The 18,751-nt window shown below is 40.3% G+C and overlaps 1 protein-coding gene across 1 annotated transcript; it reads right to left on the bottom strand.

The window, feature by feature from the left end:
- Positions 1 to 15,950: 15,950 nt before the first annotated feature.
- LOC141623122 (LOB domain-containing protein 38-like) lies at positions 15,951 to 17,402 on the bottom strand. The gene is made up of 2 exons (XM_074439192.1): positions 17,026 to 17,402; positions 15,951 to 16,750 (listed from the first exon to the last, which is right to left on the bottom strand). The coding sequence occupies exons 1-2, from the start codon at positions 17,207 to 17,209 to the stop codon at positions 16,305 to 16,307; spliced, it is 630 nt and encodes a 209-aa protein (XP_074295293.1). The 5' UTR covers positions 17,210 to 17,402; the 3' UTR covers positions 15,951 to 16,304.
- Positions 17,403 to 18,751: the final 1,349 nt, after the last annotated feature.

Genomic DNA, 18,751 nt, shown 5'->3' with positions numbered 1-18,751 from the left:
TGTTTTCTATGTAAATTTCGGCAGCATGACGGCGTAAACCGTCATCTACCAAACTTGTTCAAAACTAACCTGCAGATACAAGCAACACAACCCAGCAGCAAAGGCACTCAGGCCGTCGTATATACACCAAACAAATGAAATGTACAACAAACTGGGGGCTCTTGCCCCAAACAAAGTCCAAAAATGTTCAAAATGATGGTCCAAATGTACAAATGTACAAAGTACGGCCAACAAACAAAAAAAAGCTACACGAAACTACTGTTGGGCGCCCTCCAACTCTGCAACTCTCGCCGCAAGAACGGCGATCTCGGCGTCCCGAGCCCCGAGCTGCCTCAACAAGCGAGCTGTCTCCTCCCGAGACTGAGTCAACTCTCGCTCCAGCTCGCGGTCACCCTGTAAACAATAAATTGGCTCATGTCAATCGATTCAAGCAAAATCGAAAAATCAAAAAATCAAAAATGAGATAGGCGTAAGGTTCATACCTGACGACCTCGACCGCCGACAAGTGCCTCGACGGCAGTAGCTCGCAGTCGGTTGGCCACCCTCCACAACGCCACAAACCGAAACGGCGCAACCTGCATTTACAAAAGAAATTCTCAACAATTGAACAAACTCAATCAAATGTGTTCTTACACAAAAGTCATACAAGTTAGAGGCTCACCCTCCGAATCGATCTCGCCAATCGTCCGGCCAAGATCCGTCACGCTCTACGTCAAAGTCACGCAGCTCGGAGATCGTCGTCCTCCCGGTCGCGTCAGTGTACTCGAGGGTCTCGGGGTACTCTGGGGGCTCGATTCCTGCCACCTCGACCTCCTGCAAAGACAAATGGTTCTCGTTAATCGATGATCTTTCATCATAAATCTCAAAATCAAATCAAAAGGAAAAGTAAAAGATGCTTACCACTACCCGGCCAGTACGCCAACCTCCCGTAAAGGAACACCGAGTAGTCCTAGCCAGGCAGAAGGAGGGCGTCACCACTAGCACCAGCCAAGTCCGCCTCCCTCTCAGCCTCAGAAGGCTCCCTAAACATCGTCCTGGGAGGATCGACGGGAATCGTCAACACGTCCCGAGAGCACTGACGAGCCAAGCGCTCGCCCAAGTACCACACAGGACCCATCGACGTCCTCAACAGCAGTTGGCTCGAGCTCCTAGGCCGAAGGACCTCAGCCACAAAAAGAGGCGCTCCAGCGTACTCCGCCCAAGGTCTGGGCACCCACTGTGACAAGATAAAAAAGGATCATTCCTATGATCATTTAAAAGCAAATATAAGAAGCAAGTGAATATAAGTGAGATACTCACGCTGTCTAGCTGAAGAGCGTTCACGTCCCGCCGGTAGACGTTGTGAGAATAACGCTTGCTTTTCGTCCGGCACATCACCCAATCCCTCATCACGGGATAGGCCCTCTCCAGCGGCTCCGTCCTCCTGGGCGCGAGGCTCGGAAAGTAGGAGTACACCCACGCCCGTAAAGCGAATAATCAATGACGATCTTTCGTGATTTGATAAAGAAAGGAATTTACTTTGGTCTAAAGGAAGGTTCATACCTCCAAAGATAGTCCAGTCCACGGCACCAGGAGAAGTCCCCTTCTCCATCAACTCCGGACGAACCATGGCCCTCATGAAGCGGATGAGGACCGCAAAACCAGCTGTGACCCAGTCCCAACGCCCTAGGGAACTCAGGTCAGAAAGGAAGGGAAGAAGCTTCGTCGACAGCCTCTCGCCTTTGTCTCCGAGGTAAATCGAAGACAGAAACCACCAGAGCCACAAACGAGCCCTCTGCTCAGCTGTACAGGGAGGAGGAGCCGTCTCCCTCCCGTTAATCGTCACCAGCGCCGGGGTCTTCCCCGCAAAGTAGTCTCGAACATGGGAACTGGGTATCAAACCCGGCACCGTAACAGCCTTCGGCGACAAGTTCCAGCCGATCAATCTCCTCGCCTCGGCCGAGTCCGCCCTCATGGCAGTCTCTGGCCACTCCACCTCCTCGGTCCCGCACGGCAGACCAGAAATCATGCCGTAGTCCTCCAGAGTGACTCCCACCTCACCGAAAGGCATGTGGAACGTGGAAGTCGTATCCCAGAATCGGTCCAAGAAAGCGCGGACCAGGCTAAGGTTAGCCCGTAACTTCCTCTTCGCGATGTCCCTCCAGACCTGCACCAAAGGACCAAACGCTCCACGCTCGATCATGGCCCGCTCCTCCGCCGAAAGCCGCTCGTAGTGCTCCATCGCTGTCGTGTACCCCAAGAACGACCTGATGTTCCCGGCCTCCTTTTGTGATTTGAAACAAAAGCTATCTTTAGTTTTGAATAGAATTTGAAAGGAATTTGAACAAATGAATAAAAGAGGATGAGTAATGAGTAGTGAATTCCTATTTACCAAACTCTTCACCGTCTTGTAGGACATGTGGCCCTCTGCAGCCCACACCAGGTGCCTGCTCTCCCAAGTCTCAGCCCACGCAGGAGCACCTCTCAACTGACGACCTCCTCGCCCGACGTTGGCCCGTCTCGGGGCCTCCTCCTCCTCGACGGCCTCCTCCTCAAGGACCTCGTCCCCAGCAGCCATCACCGCAGCGGTGAAGGCCTGCTCCAAAGCCTCCTCGACAGTAGCATCGTCTATCTCCATGGGAGCTCTCCCAGAAGTAGAAGCCTCATCACCTGCAACATTAAAGCAAATTTAGGTCGCGTCACGTGACGACAAGCCTTGGTTAAGGGACTTTCGAGCCTTCGGAAGCCCTGAAATCGCTCTCTTCTCGCCATCCTTGGCCATATTCCCAACTACCCGATCACTCATGTGGTAATTTAGGTCAAGTCAAGCCTAATTTGAAGCCTAGTCTCGGGTTCGAGCCGAAATTTCGGCAGCATTTCGTTATAACGGCGTTTATGCCCTAGAAAAGTGTCCTGAAAAAGCGGTCACAAACCAAAATTCCGAGATGGTATAAAGTTTACTCATCATTCAAGAATCCCAAGTATCAAGTTTCATCGCAAATGGGTAATCCTAAGGCTATTATCGAGGCGATTTACGGTTTAGCTGTGAAACCGTCTCAAATTTCACTCAAAGGCTCAAAACTCGACAAAAATTCGAGACGAATACATGGTTATGTTCCTAATATTACCTACTATCCGTTTCTAATGTCAATTTGATAAGGCAAATGCATTTGGGGGAAAAGCCCCAAAATTTCGATCAAATGGGTCATAAACCCTAGTTTTTTCGGCTCAAAATTGGACAAATATGGATGATTAATGCAAGAATGAGACACATACCTCGATTAGTCATGATTAATGCAAGCTTTTGGATCAAACCTTGGCGGAAATGGTGAAGATTTGAGAGAGAAATTGTGTGAATTGTGTTTCGAACAAATGAAAATAAGCCTCCTGATTATCGCGTTTTTACGCAGAAAGAACACTTTGGGGAATAGACGCAGCAGGCGCTGCGCCTCTTCCAAGAGACGCGGCTCTTGCTGCGCCTCTTCCCTGTGTTCCCTCCATACGGATTTTCAAAAATTCGTTATGAGTTCGTTATTTGTGGGCCCATCTTTGGTGCGCCTCTTCCCCGATGCTATTTTATTCTTTTGGTCCGTTTGACGATTTTCTTTCGTTCCGGCCCGTATTTTCCAAGCCAGCAGCAGAATGTCGCGCGTTATTTATTCCTTCCAAGACCTTTTGCCTGTCGCAACGAGCATTTATTCCTTCACAGAATTCGACATCCCTTCATTATGTCCCCAGCGAGAGTAAGCGGATACACTTTCCCTCTCATGACAAGAAGAATAATTCCCAATCATGTCTCCAGCGAGAGTAAGCGGACGTACTGTCCCTCTTAAGACGTAAGGATTAATATCTACCTAAGCAGATTTCCCCTCAGCAGTTCCCGCCTGTGTCCTGCTACTCGCAATTGTTTCTCGAAGACTACCCAAGCAGTTTTCTCTCAACAGCTCCCGCCTGTGTCCTGCTACCCACAATATTTCGTGTTTCCCCGCGGAGTTCGACAAAGGAGTCGTTCTCCAGAAGTTCCCAAACCAATAGAGTTCCTATACCCAAGCTTTAGTTACCCTTTAAGTTGAATTTATATTTGGCCTCCTTCCCGTCAATGCTTTCCTTTAGGGCCCCATACTCTAGCACAATCCTTATGTATCTTTTAGGTCTTAACCTTAGCTCCTATGCACCCCGGAAGCATCTCGAGAAGAAGTCTCAGGTATGATCTCTTCTTATGGCTGGCGAGCTTCCTTACATAGTCTAATGGACTTTAAACGACCCTCCCCGATAGTCGACATACTCTAAAATGTTCCCGATGACAGGTCCTTGGCTCAGACCCTTTGAGCCGCCTCGCGTCGCCATAGTCGTCAGGTTGTAATCTTCGATTGACCTGATGGCTATACTTTGACTTTCGCCTTGTCCAAGCCTCAGTCAAAGTGGGGGCTCTGTAGATACCTCATTTCTGCACCTCTCGCAAACCACCCGGTGATGATTGGGCCGCATGTTTGGTACGCGGAACGATTTGTGACAGTTCGTAAGATTATCGTCAAGTGATTGCTCAAATATTAATATCTACCTCTTACTTGTCATCTACGTGCCGATACGGTCGTTTTGACAGTAATTAGAGTACATTCGGAGTCCGGGCCTAAAACCGTCTCCATTTTCTGATAACCGTTAAATCCCGAGTCAGAATGTTCTGGAATATTCCGGATATTTCTATTCCATATTTCATAAATTTTATCTTTTGGCAAACAATTTCCCGTAATATTCACATAAGATATTAAGGAAAACCGAATTATTTCCGTCCTACCAAAACTCAAACACGGAAATCTTTCTTCCGCAGGAGGAAACCCCTTGGGAACAGACGCAGACGCAGTGCTGCGCCTCTTCCAAGAGACGCAGTGGGCTGCGCGCCTCTTTCCAGCCCTTTCTCGCGTATTTCTCGTATCTTTTTCATATCTTTCCGAGATTCACTTCCAAAGAGTCTCCGAAACCCTAATTCCTCCACGTGATTAGTATAAATAGGAGCCTTCGCTCCTCATATTTCTCACGCGAGTGTCCGCCCTTCTCTTCTCCCTTTGCATTCTAGACTTTGTTCTTACTTTTTGGCGTCTCCGTGCTTGAACTTTCGACCACGTAAGCTCGGATCCTTCTGAGTACCAGCCTCCCCGTTTGCATGACCGACCAATTTGACCAACTCCACATCAATCAACTTAATTAACTTAATCGTTTTCCTCTTACGAGGGCACTTTCTTTGCATTCGCGTCGAGCATCACTAATCGATATCTTAGTCCTACTCGTTTCGTCAACATGTAAGTCTGAGGGTGTAATCTCTCTTTTATTTATTGTATCATCATCAATTGTAAGGTTTATGTCGAAAATACCCATTAAAACCGATTTCCAAAACCATGCTCTAAAACCTCTTTTTTACGGATTTCCAGTAGATAACCGTCGAGAAAGGACGCAAAGAATCGCTGCGCCTCTTCTTGGAGCGCGCTTCTGCCGCGCCTCTTCGTGAGGCTGCCGCAGTTCCTGCTTCCTTTCTTCTTCGTTCGTCCTCTGTTTATTCGTCAAAGTTCTTTTATTTGTTTCGTTTGTTTGTTCATTCTTCACCATGATAGCATATAATTCACATGTATATTATAATCATCATCATTAATATGTTTTAATCATCACAAATCCGACTTAAATCCCTTATAATCCAATATTTGCGGGTTTTCGTCATTAAATTCAATTCCGGGTTATAGAGATTCAATTCATCAATATTGGGTTTCTGGAATTCGTCTTTGATATAGTTTTCATCTGTTATTTGTCGTATTTATCACATATTCGTCATTAATCCATCGTATTTAACTTAATTAATTGATTTAATTTGTTTAGTTTGTTAATATTTTTCACTCCTGTAATTAATCCATCTTATGTCAATTCGTTTAATTCCGTATTATTCATGTTTTACTGTTCTCATGACCCATTCATATGTTAAATAACCTATTAATCACTTCTATCTGAGTAAATATCATCAATCGATCATTAAATCACCAATTAACATTAACGGCTTGCAATTACGGCTTCACAGCCCGGGGCGAGCCAAAGGAACAGACGCGTGTCTCTCGCGCTATTCCAAAGGACGCAGCTCTGCTGCGCCTGTTCCTGGCTGAGTTTTGTCCCTGAACTCCGTTTCTGCCTTGCCGTAGTGTAATTAGTTTACATATCAACTAACTATTAACCGTAATATCACGCTAATTCTTGTTCGTTAATTTATTTGATTCTTTCTTTATTCTTTTATTCTTTTTCTCAAATTATCCGTTTTAAAGGTATTTTCGACATAAATCGCCTAATCCATTGTAATTATTGTAATTTTCATTATTATAATTCATAATTATTGTATTTCTTTTATTGCTTGAATGCCTTCACATGTAATTAAGCATTAAATCCCACTTTGACATTAATTGTATGCTAATTACGTGTTTCACCGACTTAGTCTAATTCTCACATGCTAGGATTAAAACTTGGATGTTGCATTGCATGCATATAGCCGACGATATATCAAGTACGAATAACTTCCCTAATCATTAGTAGAGGCCGCTATCGAGGCGGGCGGGATTAGGTGTTCAATCAAAAGAGCTTCCTAATACGTACCCTCACCCCTTACTCCAGATATCTGTGAACACCCGTGTTCATTGGCATCCACGAGAGTCATTCTAGACATAAAAATTGGTGGCGACTCCATACAAAATTCAAACGCTTGTTCCTCTTTTCCTCCCAAGCGCCCCCGTGGGCCCCCGTATGTCCACAATATTATAGGTCAAAATGAATTAAGATTGAAATTAATGTGAGTAATTGAGGAATTGTCACATAATTTGATCATTTAAATAGGTGGTTTGGATAAATTACTCTACATAATTAAGGAATTATGTCTTGAATGTATAATTTATAGTTGATGCATTTTTATTTAGTTGAATGAATCGTTGAATGGTTTTATTTACGTATTTTTGCAATCGGTTGTAATTTGTAATACCTAGTGTGGCCTTAGTTAATTATGTTTTGGTAATGATGGAAACATAATTTTTATGTAATTTTGAGATCTCGAATCTCCTTTAATTTTCTTTAAGTATTATGGTTTTGAAATTAGAATGTAAATAGGTTTATTTTGTAATTTTAATTGTAATTTTAAAGAAGACTAAAGATGGAGTTTGGATTGCTCACTCCCGCTACATGGACCAAGATGGAACATCAAGACAAGCTTCTCGGGTCCAAGGATGGATTCTAAAATTGTATTTATGTTCATTTTGGTAGATATGCCACACTAGGACTTTATTTTGTTTTACGTTTTTCCATTCCTATTGCTTTTCTTCACATGATAGTTAGTGCATCATTTTCCGCCTAAACCAAACCACCTACTACTAAAATGCATGAAAATTGACTCATATAGTTTGGATGTTAGTTTTCATAGACATACAGATGTCACACTTATAAGCCATCATCTTAGTTTATTCATTCTCGCATGCTAGATATTAGTTCACTTAAAATGAATTAAAATAAAGTTGATGGGATCTTCCTCTAAAACTGAAATTGAGACTAGTCATTATAGGCCAAACAGCTATGAATCCCTTCTTCGTCGGTAGGCATATAGGACCTTACTCTCCATATGACCCCTTCTACGTTGGGTAAGTAGTTTGTGCTGACTTAGTTTACCTCAACATTATAATCCGAAGAGTTTCTCGTGATTATGATGGACTATAGATAAAATTTACAGAAATTTATCGACCAAGAATTCTAATAGTAGAATTAGCCAAGAGGTTGGCTTATCAATTTACAGATAATTGAGTCTTGGGATCATTTATATAATTCTTGAGGGAGGTCAATTGTATAAATGCTTGAGTCTTCGCGTTATAACAGTATTGCATTAGACTTAAATCATAACGATGAGTATGCTTATTATATTTTTCTTCTTTTCGCAGTGTAGAATTCGTTTTATATTGATATTACTGTTACAACAAATGGCTGGAAATAACGAAATCCCTATGCCAAGTGCCACACTTGGACGCGAGTCCTGGCTAAAAGCTTTCATGGACCACATGAATCAGTTCACACGACTGAAGAATGATGGGTTCAACTTTGCGGACTGGGAGGCATAATTACGGAATGCTGCCATTGCTGACGGTAAGTTTAAGTACTTAACTGAGCCAATACCGCCAAACCCAGGCCCCAATGCAAGAGCTAACGAATCAATTTCTTATAGTGACTTCGTTATGAAGCGGGTGCGATAAAGAACGTACTCATTTTTGCAATGGAAACCAATTTGCAAAGACGCTTCATTGCCCAAGGTGCAAACAAGATTTTCACCACGCTCACTAATGAGTTCTCAAAAGCACCGAGAATCGTTACTTATGAGCATACCTGTCGCTTCTTTGATGCGAAACTCCAGAAGGGCCAACCGGTTAGCCCACACATTCTTAACATGATTGAGAATTTCGAGAAACTGGAGGCACTTGATTGCAAAATCAGTGAGAGCATAGTCATTGACTGTATGCTTCATTCACTTCATGATGGTTTTGCCCTCTTCAGGGCAAATTACTACATGAATGACATGAAGAAAAGTCCTCATGAGCTACACTCACTTCTCGTACAGACCGAGAAGGATATGAAATTGAGTGGGAGCATGAAGCAAGATGTTCTCATGATTTCCAACAAGAATAAGGGTAACGGCAAGGATCATGGCGACCTAACTGTAGGAAAGCCAAAGTTTAAAAATTCAAGAAACGGTAAGAGTGGGCCTGGTGAGACTAGTGGCTCACAAGGCAAGGTAAAAAGCAAGGGCGGTGACATTGAGTGCCACCATTGTCACAAGACTGGACATTGGAGGAGGAACTATCCCGTGTACCGTGAGGACATAAAAGCAGGCCGCGTCACTCCTGTTGGTATGTCATCTTATATTCATATGATTGAGATTAACCATGAAAGTTTCGGAACTTGTGTACTTGATACTGGTTGTGGTTCTCATCGGTGTAATCATTTACAGGGCCTAAAAAACATCACACCTCTCGCAAAGGGTGATGTGGACCTGCAAGTCGGGAATGGAGCTAAAGTTGCTGCAGTCTCAAAGGGAACATACGTAATCCAACTCCCAAGTGGTTTTGAGTTATAATTATATAACTGTTACTATGTACCCAGTTTATCTAAGAACATTATTTCTGTTTCCGTACTTGATAAAGACGGCTTTTCATTTTCAATAAAGGATAATAGATGTATTTTCTCTTTCAATGAAATGGTTTATGGCAAAGCAGTTTCCATGAATGGAATTTATATCTTAGATCAAACCACAGATATATTACATATGAATAATAAGAAATTAAAGGTTGGTGACAAAGATCAAACTTATCTATGGCATTGTCGAATGGGACACATAAATGAAAAACGTGTAAAGAAACTCGTCGAGAATGGGACTATTCCCGCATTCGATTTTTCTACATTTGGCACGTGTGAATAATGTCTTATCGGCAAAATGACTCTAATTTCCTTCAAAGGTGTTGGAATGCGCGCTAGTGACCTATTAGGACTCATACATACTGATGTATGTGGACCTATGTCAATTACCGCTAGAGATGGCTATAGATATTTTATCACTTTCACGGACGATTTGAGTAGATACGGATATGTCTACTTAATGAAGCATAAAAGTGAGTCCTTTGAGAAATTCAAGGAATACCAGAATAAGGTTGAGAACCAACTGGGTAGACAGGTTAAAACACTCCGTTCAGATTGGGGTGGCGAATATCTTTCAAATGAGTTTGATCAACACCTTAAAGACTGTGGAATAGTTTTACAGTTAACTCCACCAGGAACACCTCAATTAAATGGTGTGTCCGAGCGGAGAAATCGAACACTAGTTGATATGGTTCGATCCATGATGGGTCACACGGTAGTACCTGATTCATTATGGGGTTTTGCTCTTTTGTCAGCTGCTCTTATACTTAACCGAAGTCCGTCTAAAGCTGTCGACAAGACTCCATATGAAATGTGGAAGGGAACGGTACCTAACTTGTCCTTTATTCGGGTTTGGGGCTGCGAGGCTTATGTCAAGTGGAGACACGAGGATAAGCTCGGCCCGCGATCGGTCAAGACATACTTTATTGGTTATCCAAAAGGAATGTTTGGTCATTACTTCTATTCGCCTACCGAACATCGAGTTTTTGTTGCGGCTAGTGCGAAGTTCTTAGAGAAAGAATTTCTCGATAACAAGTCAAGTAATAGAACCTTCGAGTTGTCGGAGATTCAAGAACCAACAACCGAGGAACGGATGGAGAAAGTTGTTCCTTCAACTGATGATACGGTTAATATTCCTCAGCAACCTAGGAGGTCGGGTAGAGTCTTTAATCCTCCAGACAGATACATTGGTATGGTCGAGGAGAATGACGTTTTGCTCCTAGAGAGTAATGAACCCGCTACCTATAAAGGTGCCATGACCTGTTCCAACTCTAAGCTATGGCTTGAAGCCATGCAATCCGAGATGGACTCCATATATGAGAATGACGTATGGGATCTAGTTGATTTACCTAATAAGGTAAAACCTCTTCAGTGCAAATGGCTTTACAAAATAAAGCATTTTGTAGACGGGCAACCAGATACCTATAAAGCACGACCAGTGGCAAAAGATTTCACTCAAGTGCACGGATTGCATTATGATGAAATTTTTGCACCCGTAGTTATCCTACGTTCCATTCGGATAATCTTAACGATTGTCGCTTTTCATGACTATGAAATTTGGCAAATGGATGTGAAAACTGCCTTCTTAAACGGTTATTTGGAGGAGGAGTTGTACATGGTACAACCCGAAGGTTTCATAGATCCTGGAAATCCTAAGAAAGTGTGCAAGCTTAAGCGTTCCATTTATGGACTTAAGCAAGCTTCTCGGAGTTGGAATCATCATTTCGACCAGGTGATAAAAGAGTATGGTTTCACTCGATCGGTCGAGGAACCATGCTTATATATCAAGTCGAGTGGGAGCAAGATTGTTTTCTTGATATTGTATGTCGCTGACATACTCTTGATTGGGAATGACATTCCTCTCTTATCTTCGGTTAAAGGATGGTTGAATAACCATTTCCAGATGAAAGATCTGGGTGAGGCACAACGCATATTGGGAATCCGTATCTATCGAGATAGACCAGGACGGATGTTATCACTGAGTCAGGAGTCTTATTTAGATAAGATTCTTGAGAGGTTCAGCATGACCAACTCCAAGAAGGGGAACCTTCCAATGACGTCTGGGATGCATTTGAGCAAGTCTCAGCCACCCACGACACCTGAAGGGGTTGAACGGATGAGTCGTGTTCCTTATGCATCTGCAATAGGATCAATCATGTATGACATGATATGCACACGTCCATACGTGGCATATGCATTGAGTATGACGAGTCGGTACCAAAAGAATCCAGGTGAAACACACTGGATAGCTGTTAAAAACATCCTTAAGTACCTACGGAGGACTAAGTATTGGGTATTGACTTATGGAGGAGATACTAAGCTATGCGCAATCGGTTACGCAGATGTTAGCTTCCAAACAGATCGAGATGATTCGAAATCTCAGTCTGGATTCGTCTTCACTCTTAATGGTGTTGCGTTCAGCTGGAAGAGTTCTAAACAGGATGTTGTAGCAGATTCTACTACTGAATCCGAGTACTATGCCGCTTCGGAAGTAGCAAAGGAAGCTATATGGATGCGTCAATTCTTACAAGGACTTACGATAGTTCCTAGTTCGAATGACCCGATCACCATCTATTGTGACAATAGAGGTGCCATCTTCCAGGCTAAGGAGCCTAAGTCTAGCAACAAGTCTAGACATGTACATCAGAAGGCTCACCTGATCCGTGATTACGTGGAGCAAGAGGAGATAGTGATTGACAAGATAGCTTCGGATGACAACATCGCGGATACTCTCACTAAACCTTTGTCATATGATAAGCATGAAGGGAACGTTATTTCCATGGGAATTAAACGTGTTCCTGAGTTGTAGTAGTTGATTATGGATTCGATACATTATCTTTTTCATATGCTATTTATAACTTCATCGTTTTATTTCATATTTTGTTTTTCATGTGGATTGTACGACAACATTGAACGCCACAAAGTGAACTGATTACATTATATTTGTTTTGGTCCGTAATCGCCTACATGAGCTGATAACTCTGGCTATTATTTTGTGAAGTTGATTGATGGTGGGTTCAACGAGCCATAAGTCAAACAGTTGGCTGATCGATCACATATGCGAGTTATAACGATACCTCGTAGGACATATTGTGATAACGTAATGGAGTCCTAAATGTTTAAAACATTCGGTGCCAGGTCGTGGATTGGATGTCCATTGTGTTCCTAGAGTCGATTCTTTTGATTATCGACTGTCTCTTGAGATTAAGGCGGTTTTTGGGTGACTTTGGTTTCTTTCTCATGGTCTGCCGTAACAGGAGGCTAAGCAGATTGTCACTGGGTCATTTCATACTGTGCTTATATCTGCAGGATTCGAGTTGAAGAAAAGATCCAACCTTTATCAGGTTTAGTTATTTCTCAGGGCCACTCGAGGAGTTGTAACTGAAATGCATGGCCATGCTCGAATGATGATTCGTTTATCAGTTAAGTTACTCTCTAGTCGGGAAAACCACTCTTGATATTGATCACTTTTAAAATACGACCTTTGTGAATACGGATTTTGCAAATTGTTTTACATTGAGTGGGAGATATTTTAGGATATGAGAATCGGTTATCGCACATACACTTGTGAGGACAAGTGGGAGTTTGTTGGAGCTTGTGTCCTCCACAGTTAGTTTGATAACATATATAAATCTCTTATAGGTTCACAAGGGTATACTTCGTATTTTATCAATTGATTAACGTTTACTTAATAACGGTTGGCTTGCTAGAAGTTTGACGTTATTATCATACTGATGGCGGTGATCAACTGGTCCCTAAAAGTCACACCTAAAGGATGTGTTTGAGAGATGTGATTGTATGAAAATATGATCACATTGATGCCTTATGACTAAAAGGTTAGTCCATGTATTTGACTAAACAGTTAGTCAATGTGATGATGAGACGATTATTTAATTCAATTAAATAGTATTAGCTGAGACGAATTAACTGTCAATTCGTAAATTGAATATAAACTGTTATATTTACTTAATGTATATAATGTTAGCTTAAACGAATTAAGATCTTAATTCGTGATTAAACGTAACCAGTTATATTTAATTAGCAAATTATAAATATGCGATATTTATAGTTAAAGTATATATTATACGTGATTGTTATAATATATATTGTCAGGCCGGAATTAATAAATCGACTACAAACGGTATGTATGGACTTATTAATACGGGACAACATATATGACAATTGATAAAAATATACACACATTTTATACATTAAAATAAGGGATATTCTCTCGTGTACCCCTCAGCTTTTTCATTTTCTATGATATACCCTTCTTTTCATGCAAAAAATTTTTGACCGTCAATAACTCTTGGCTACAGGTTCAGAATACGATAAACTTTTTTTCCAAATTGATTGTCTTTAAGAGGTCTTCCGTTTGAAAAAAAATTCACCGACGTCTCAACTTGTAGTCGGGAATTATGGTCAGTCAAAGTTTATTCGTTAAAAAATGTTTGACCAACTATAACTACCGGCTACGAGTTCAAAAGCGGTGAATTTTTTTTTCAAATTGAAGGCTTTGACGAGATAATTGGTTTGAAAAAAAAATTACCGTTTTCTGAACTCGTAACAGAGAATTATTGTCGGTCAAAGTTTTTTTTTGCAAAAAACGAGGGTACACCATAGAAAACGAAAAAGTTCGGGGGTACACGAGAGAATATCCCTTAAAATAACTACCAAAAATAAGGAGATTTCTCTCCTCATTTGTGGTTCACTCGGTCAAAACAAGAAAGGAAAGAAAAAATATCTCCCATTTTTCTCTCCCTTTTTCGGTTATAATAGGGGAGAAGGGAGATCATTTTTTACTACTCTTTTTGACCTAATTCTAAATCATCACACAAAAACCCTAAAAACTCACAAAAATTGGGGATCTATTCTAGCAAAGAAAAGAGGCATTTCTCATTACATTTTGGGTGCAACGATTAGGAGAATATCGATTTCGATATTGTTCTTAGGCCGAATTTGCTAGGACCAAAGGTTGATTCTTTACCTCTACTTTTGTTTATGTAAATTCGTTTATGACTAGTTTTTCATTATTATAATTTCGTTATAATCCTAATAATCTTAAAGGAAGTATACCGATATTTCCTACATATAATACATAATATAAAATATATACATATCATACTGTGAAGATAATGATATAAACTCTTAAGAGTTCTCTAAAACAATACTTAAGAGACTCAAAATGAGGTTTTTGGTTGGTATATAGGTTCCAATGATGACTCCTATTTATAATCATAGGATCACCCACCTTATGTTAATCTTTCGATGTGGAACAATTCTATAATTTATACGTATTATAATCACCAAACAACATTGTTTTTCAATGTGAGACATATAACATATTAAGAAGTACACCATCTTTAATATGTGCAAATCATATGAAATCTATACTCTAATGAAAACATTTTTTTACCACGAATCTATTTATATTATCTTCGTAATTTTTATAACGACATTTTTTTGCCAAATGAAATGTCAAAGTTTTTATATAAAAATTAGGAACTTCTCACGAATATAAAATAGAAAATATAGATATTATAATAATTAAAAGATTCTCCACTTTATTTTTTATGTGGAAAATATTAATTTAATATATAGTATTGATTGGGCAAAAGTTTGAAACACAGGGGTACCATGGGCAAATAGTATACAATTCAAATTAATTTTCTCACCAAAAAGTGAAAATCTAACTGACGTTAAGAAAACTTAACAACCGTTTGTCAATGGTCATTTTGGGAAGGAAAAAGTCAAACTAATGGGTACCTTATGTAGAAAGTTAATTTGAGGGGTACCATGTGTAATCTGCCAAAGTTCGAGGGTACCATGGGAAATTTTCGTTTAAAATATGAATTCGTAAATGAGATTGAGTCACGCCTATTAAATAGAAGAGACTATTCACTGCATACGTTAAAAGAGGTTCCAGCCAAAAGTTAAGTGGCAACGGGTATAGTAGCTTCCTTGCATTCGAACTTGTTAAGTTGGAGGGAATGTCCTCGCTTTTCAAAGCCGCCAAATATTTCATGAACAAGAACGTCGTCATTTTTTAACTTGTCAAGTTATGGCCAAATTTCGCCTCACAACCCAATGTACACATACAATGATGTGCTCTGATACCGTATTAAAATCGTAGAAGGGCCTGGTCCGCTTTCATTGAGGAAAACAACGTGCCAATAACTTCATAAGTCCAAGGAAAACCAATTTATAATGGACGGAGTAGCTTCCTTTGACTTGAAAGACCTTTAATTATGACATCATATAAAATTTTGTCGAATAATTTCAACCGACGTTATTTGTGCCGATTCAAGCTTTATTTGTAGATTCAACCCATCAATAGGTTCTCATAAAATTGATATGACAAAAACAAACAACAATAAGTTTTCATACTTCTATATCGCATGAACAACTAACCATCAACTTTTATTCTTTCATGTACTTCATTCTAGGCGATTTTCTACTTAAAAGTGATATCACACATAAAAAAAACTAAAGAAGTAACTTGTCACACCTCATACCAACAACCTACAATAATGTAAATTGAACTCGCAATTTGTATATGGAAATATCAATCAATGCAAACAGAGCAGACACATTGCACCACCTTGAAGAATGAAGGTTAACAAGATCATGGTCTATGACATTTTTCTCACATACATCATAAAACGACACTCACAAGTCACAACATTCACAACTCACAACAAATTATGATAGACTATAGAGGAAGGCATTTGAAGTTAAAATCGCATGTACTTCGTATTAAATAAGACCTACTCAAAACCTAGAACTTAAACGAGAAATTTTATTAGCCTAAAAGGCATAGTCACAAATCAAAAAGAAGTGACGCTACAAAAGGAAGAATAATAAAAAAATGACGCCGAGTAGCATTCACGCTCCTTTCTCCGCATATTTTCAGAGACAGAAATCTTTGCCACCGTCAATTTACAATATTCTCCTCCCACAATATCAAATTCCCAAAATACCCCTCCTTCCTCAAATTCCCAAAATACCCCTCCAAAATTCTAACAAAATTAACTCAAATTCCTAAGACAGGTCAAACGGACCGGTCCGGTGGATTACAAATTCGGTAAGAATCATAAACTCGAACCCCAAATTATAAACTTCCGCCTGCCTCTTCAAACGAACAAATTCAACAACTCCGGCTCCGCTATCATCGTATTTGCGTGATAACGATAGTTATCAGCACTCATCCCTCTATCGAAACAGACCGTGGTACCGGATCCTTCGGAATTCAAAGACGGTGGCGTTTCCGGTCGTTGACACGGGGGCGTAAGGCTTAGATACAGCTGTTGCACTTTTTGTTTGTCAGTGTTGTGATTGTGCCACGTGGAGCTTGTATGCTTCTTCTGGGGACAGACAACCTCGGTAACTTCACCGGTTGTCGGGGAAGAGGGAGCAGTGACGAGGAACTCGGGGATCGGACTGAGGGTCCCACCATGTAAGACGGTCTGAACCGCCTTCTCGCACACGTGCCAATTTCCGGTCCATAGTAACCCGACCGCCCCGCTGACCGGGTTCACCGTCCGGCCGCATGCTTCGTATAGAAGGGATTGAAATAAGGCTGCACATGACGCACCAAAATGATAGAGTTAGACATCCGATACTAAAATTCTTGTTTAAGACGGTAATAAACATTTTAAACTTAAAATTAAAATACGTCACTAGGAAAGAGCGTGTCTCATCTATCCAAATGAGATGTTATTTAACATGTTTTAATTTTAATTGTCTTTAGAAAGACTAACTGTCAATTATAAAGTCCTAGACAGTAGACGTGGTATTGTTGTTTAAACTACGGCGGTGAAGGGTAGTTAAGGTACAAAAAAATAAGGCAAGTACCAGGGCGTTGAAGTTGAGGGACGTTGGAGATGAAGGACATAAGACCGGCACGGCCGAAGAATTTAGCGAGGAAGAGGGTGGCATGGCCTTGAGACTCAGGTGTGTTGATCCATTGTAGACATGGCCGTAAGATGCATGTCTCACTGCATCCCTTTCTTAAGACTCGGCAACCGTTGCAGCTCATTTTGCATGTAGTAGTTTGTTAAGAGTATGTTTCTTTGTTTATAAGAGTGGTTTGTTTAATTTCTATATTGTTGTTTCTTAATTAGATGAGTAGTACCAAAGAAATGGGTACAATTTTTATCAATTATGGCCTTTGGAAACAAGTGAGATTTGGAGAGGTTGAGGGGGAGGAAGGATTGGATTTATAGATGGGAAAAGGAGGTGAGAGAATTGGTGCATTGGTTAAGATTAACTCAATGGTTAAGCTCAAATTCTAATACTTCCTCCATTCAACTCCACTCTACCTATTTCACTTTTGTACGCTATTCATAATTGTGTATTCAATTTCGATTTTCTCTTGATATGTAAGTGGAAATATATTCATGTGGGATCTTGTTTGATTCGTCTTTACGAGTACATTAAAAATATCTAACTTTTATAATTTTTGCAAATACGTAGCTAACGATATTTAACGAGTAAAACACGCGTTGACAAACGTGAAAAAAGAAAGTGGTAGAGTGGAGTTGAATGGAGGAAGTATGTGACAGGGAATATCCGTCGCAAGTTAACAACGGGTCAAGTAATACCCATATAGATAAATGAGACAAAAGTTGAGTGCTGGCAATTTGTTTTATCTTATCTACCCACATGGGTAGTACTTAACCCGTCGCAAGCTTGTGACGAATATGCCCGTCATAAGGAAAACTTGTTGATAATTAAGTTAGTGTGCCTCTTAACTTGGATTGAGTATGTGAGTGTAGGGGGCAAGGGGCTTCTTTTTTAAGATAGGTCGTTTTAAATATAAAAATGTCAAATAGATAAATGAGATAATAATCCAATAAAAAACAAAATGCTTGAAAAATGACAATAAATTTGTCCCATTTATTTATGAGTATTTGATATATTTTAAACTTAAGACGAATATATATAATGTCTTAAAGAAGACTAATGAGTAATTAGAATTTTTTTCATTTCCTAGACTAAATAGTGGGTCTATTTCTTTTAAATGGTCTACATTTTATCATGCACTGACGATACAAATTTAATCATGAAAGTAGTGAGAAAAGTAAATGAAAAAAAAAAATACGAGTATTAAATTGTTTTTTTTTTTAGAAAATAACGTCTTGCAAATTAGAGATGTTCATGGACGGAACGTCCTATTAGACCCGTCGTGTCTGGCCTGCTAACAAAGCGAGCCTGAACAATGTATTTTCCAAAATTTACAAAGGTCCGTCCCACGAACTCGCCTAAAACTCACTAACCCCGCATATTTGTGGGCCAGAAAAATCATGTTAACCTCGCCTACGTCGTGTGGCTCATCCACGCATTTGATCACCTCTATTACAAATGAGGTTTGGTCTAAATGTCATATCACCCAAGTACAAACCTTTTGAAAAACAAACTTCTACACAACAGTAGACAAACCTCTCAAATATAAACAAATCTCATAAAATTTACTTCATGGAACACATTATAACCAACAATCAAAAACAGATACTAGTATGCAAAATTTTAACCCTTCTCATCCATAAACCCCTACACCTTCATCCAACAATATAAAAAA

This window comes from Silene latifolia, chromosome X (genome assembly GCF_048544455.1).
Source record: "Silene latifolia isolate original U9 population chromosome X, ASM4854445v1, whole genome shotgun sequence".
Classification (NCBI taxonomy): domain Eukaryota; kingdom Viridiplantae; phylum Streptophyta; class Magnoliopsida; order Caryophyllales; family Caryophyllaceae; genus Silene; species Silene latifolia.
This window is presented reverse-complemented; position numbering and strand designations above follow the sequence as displayed.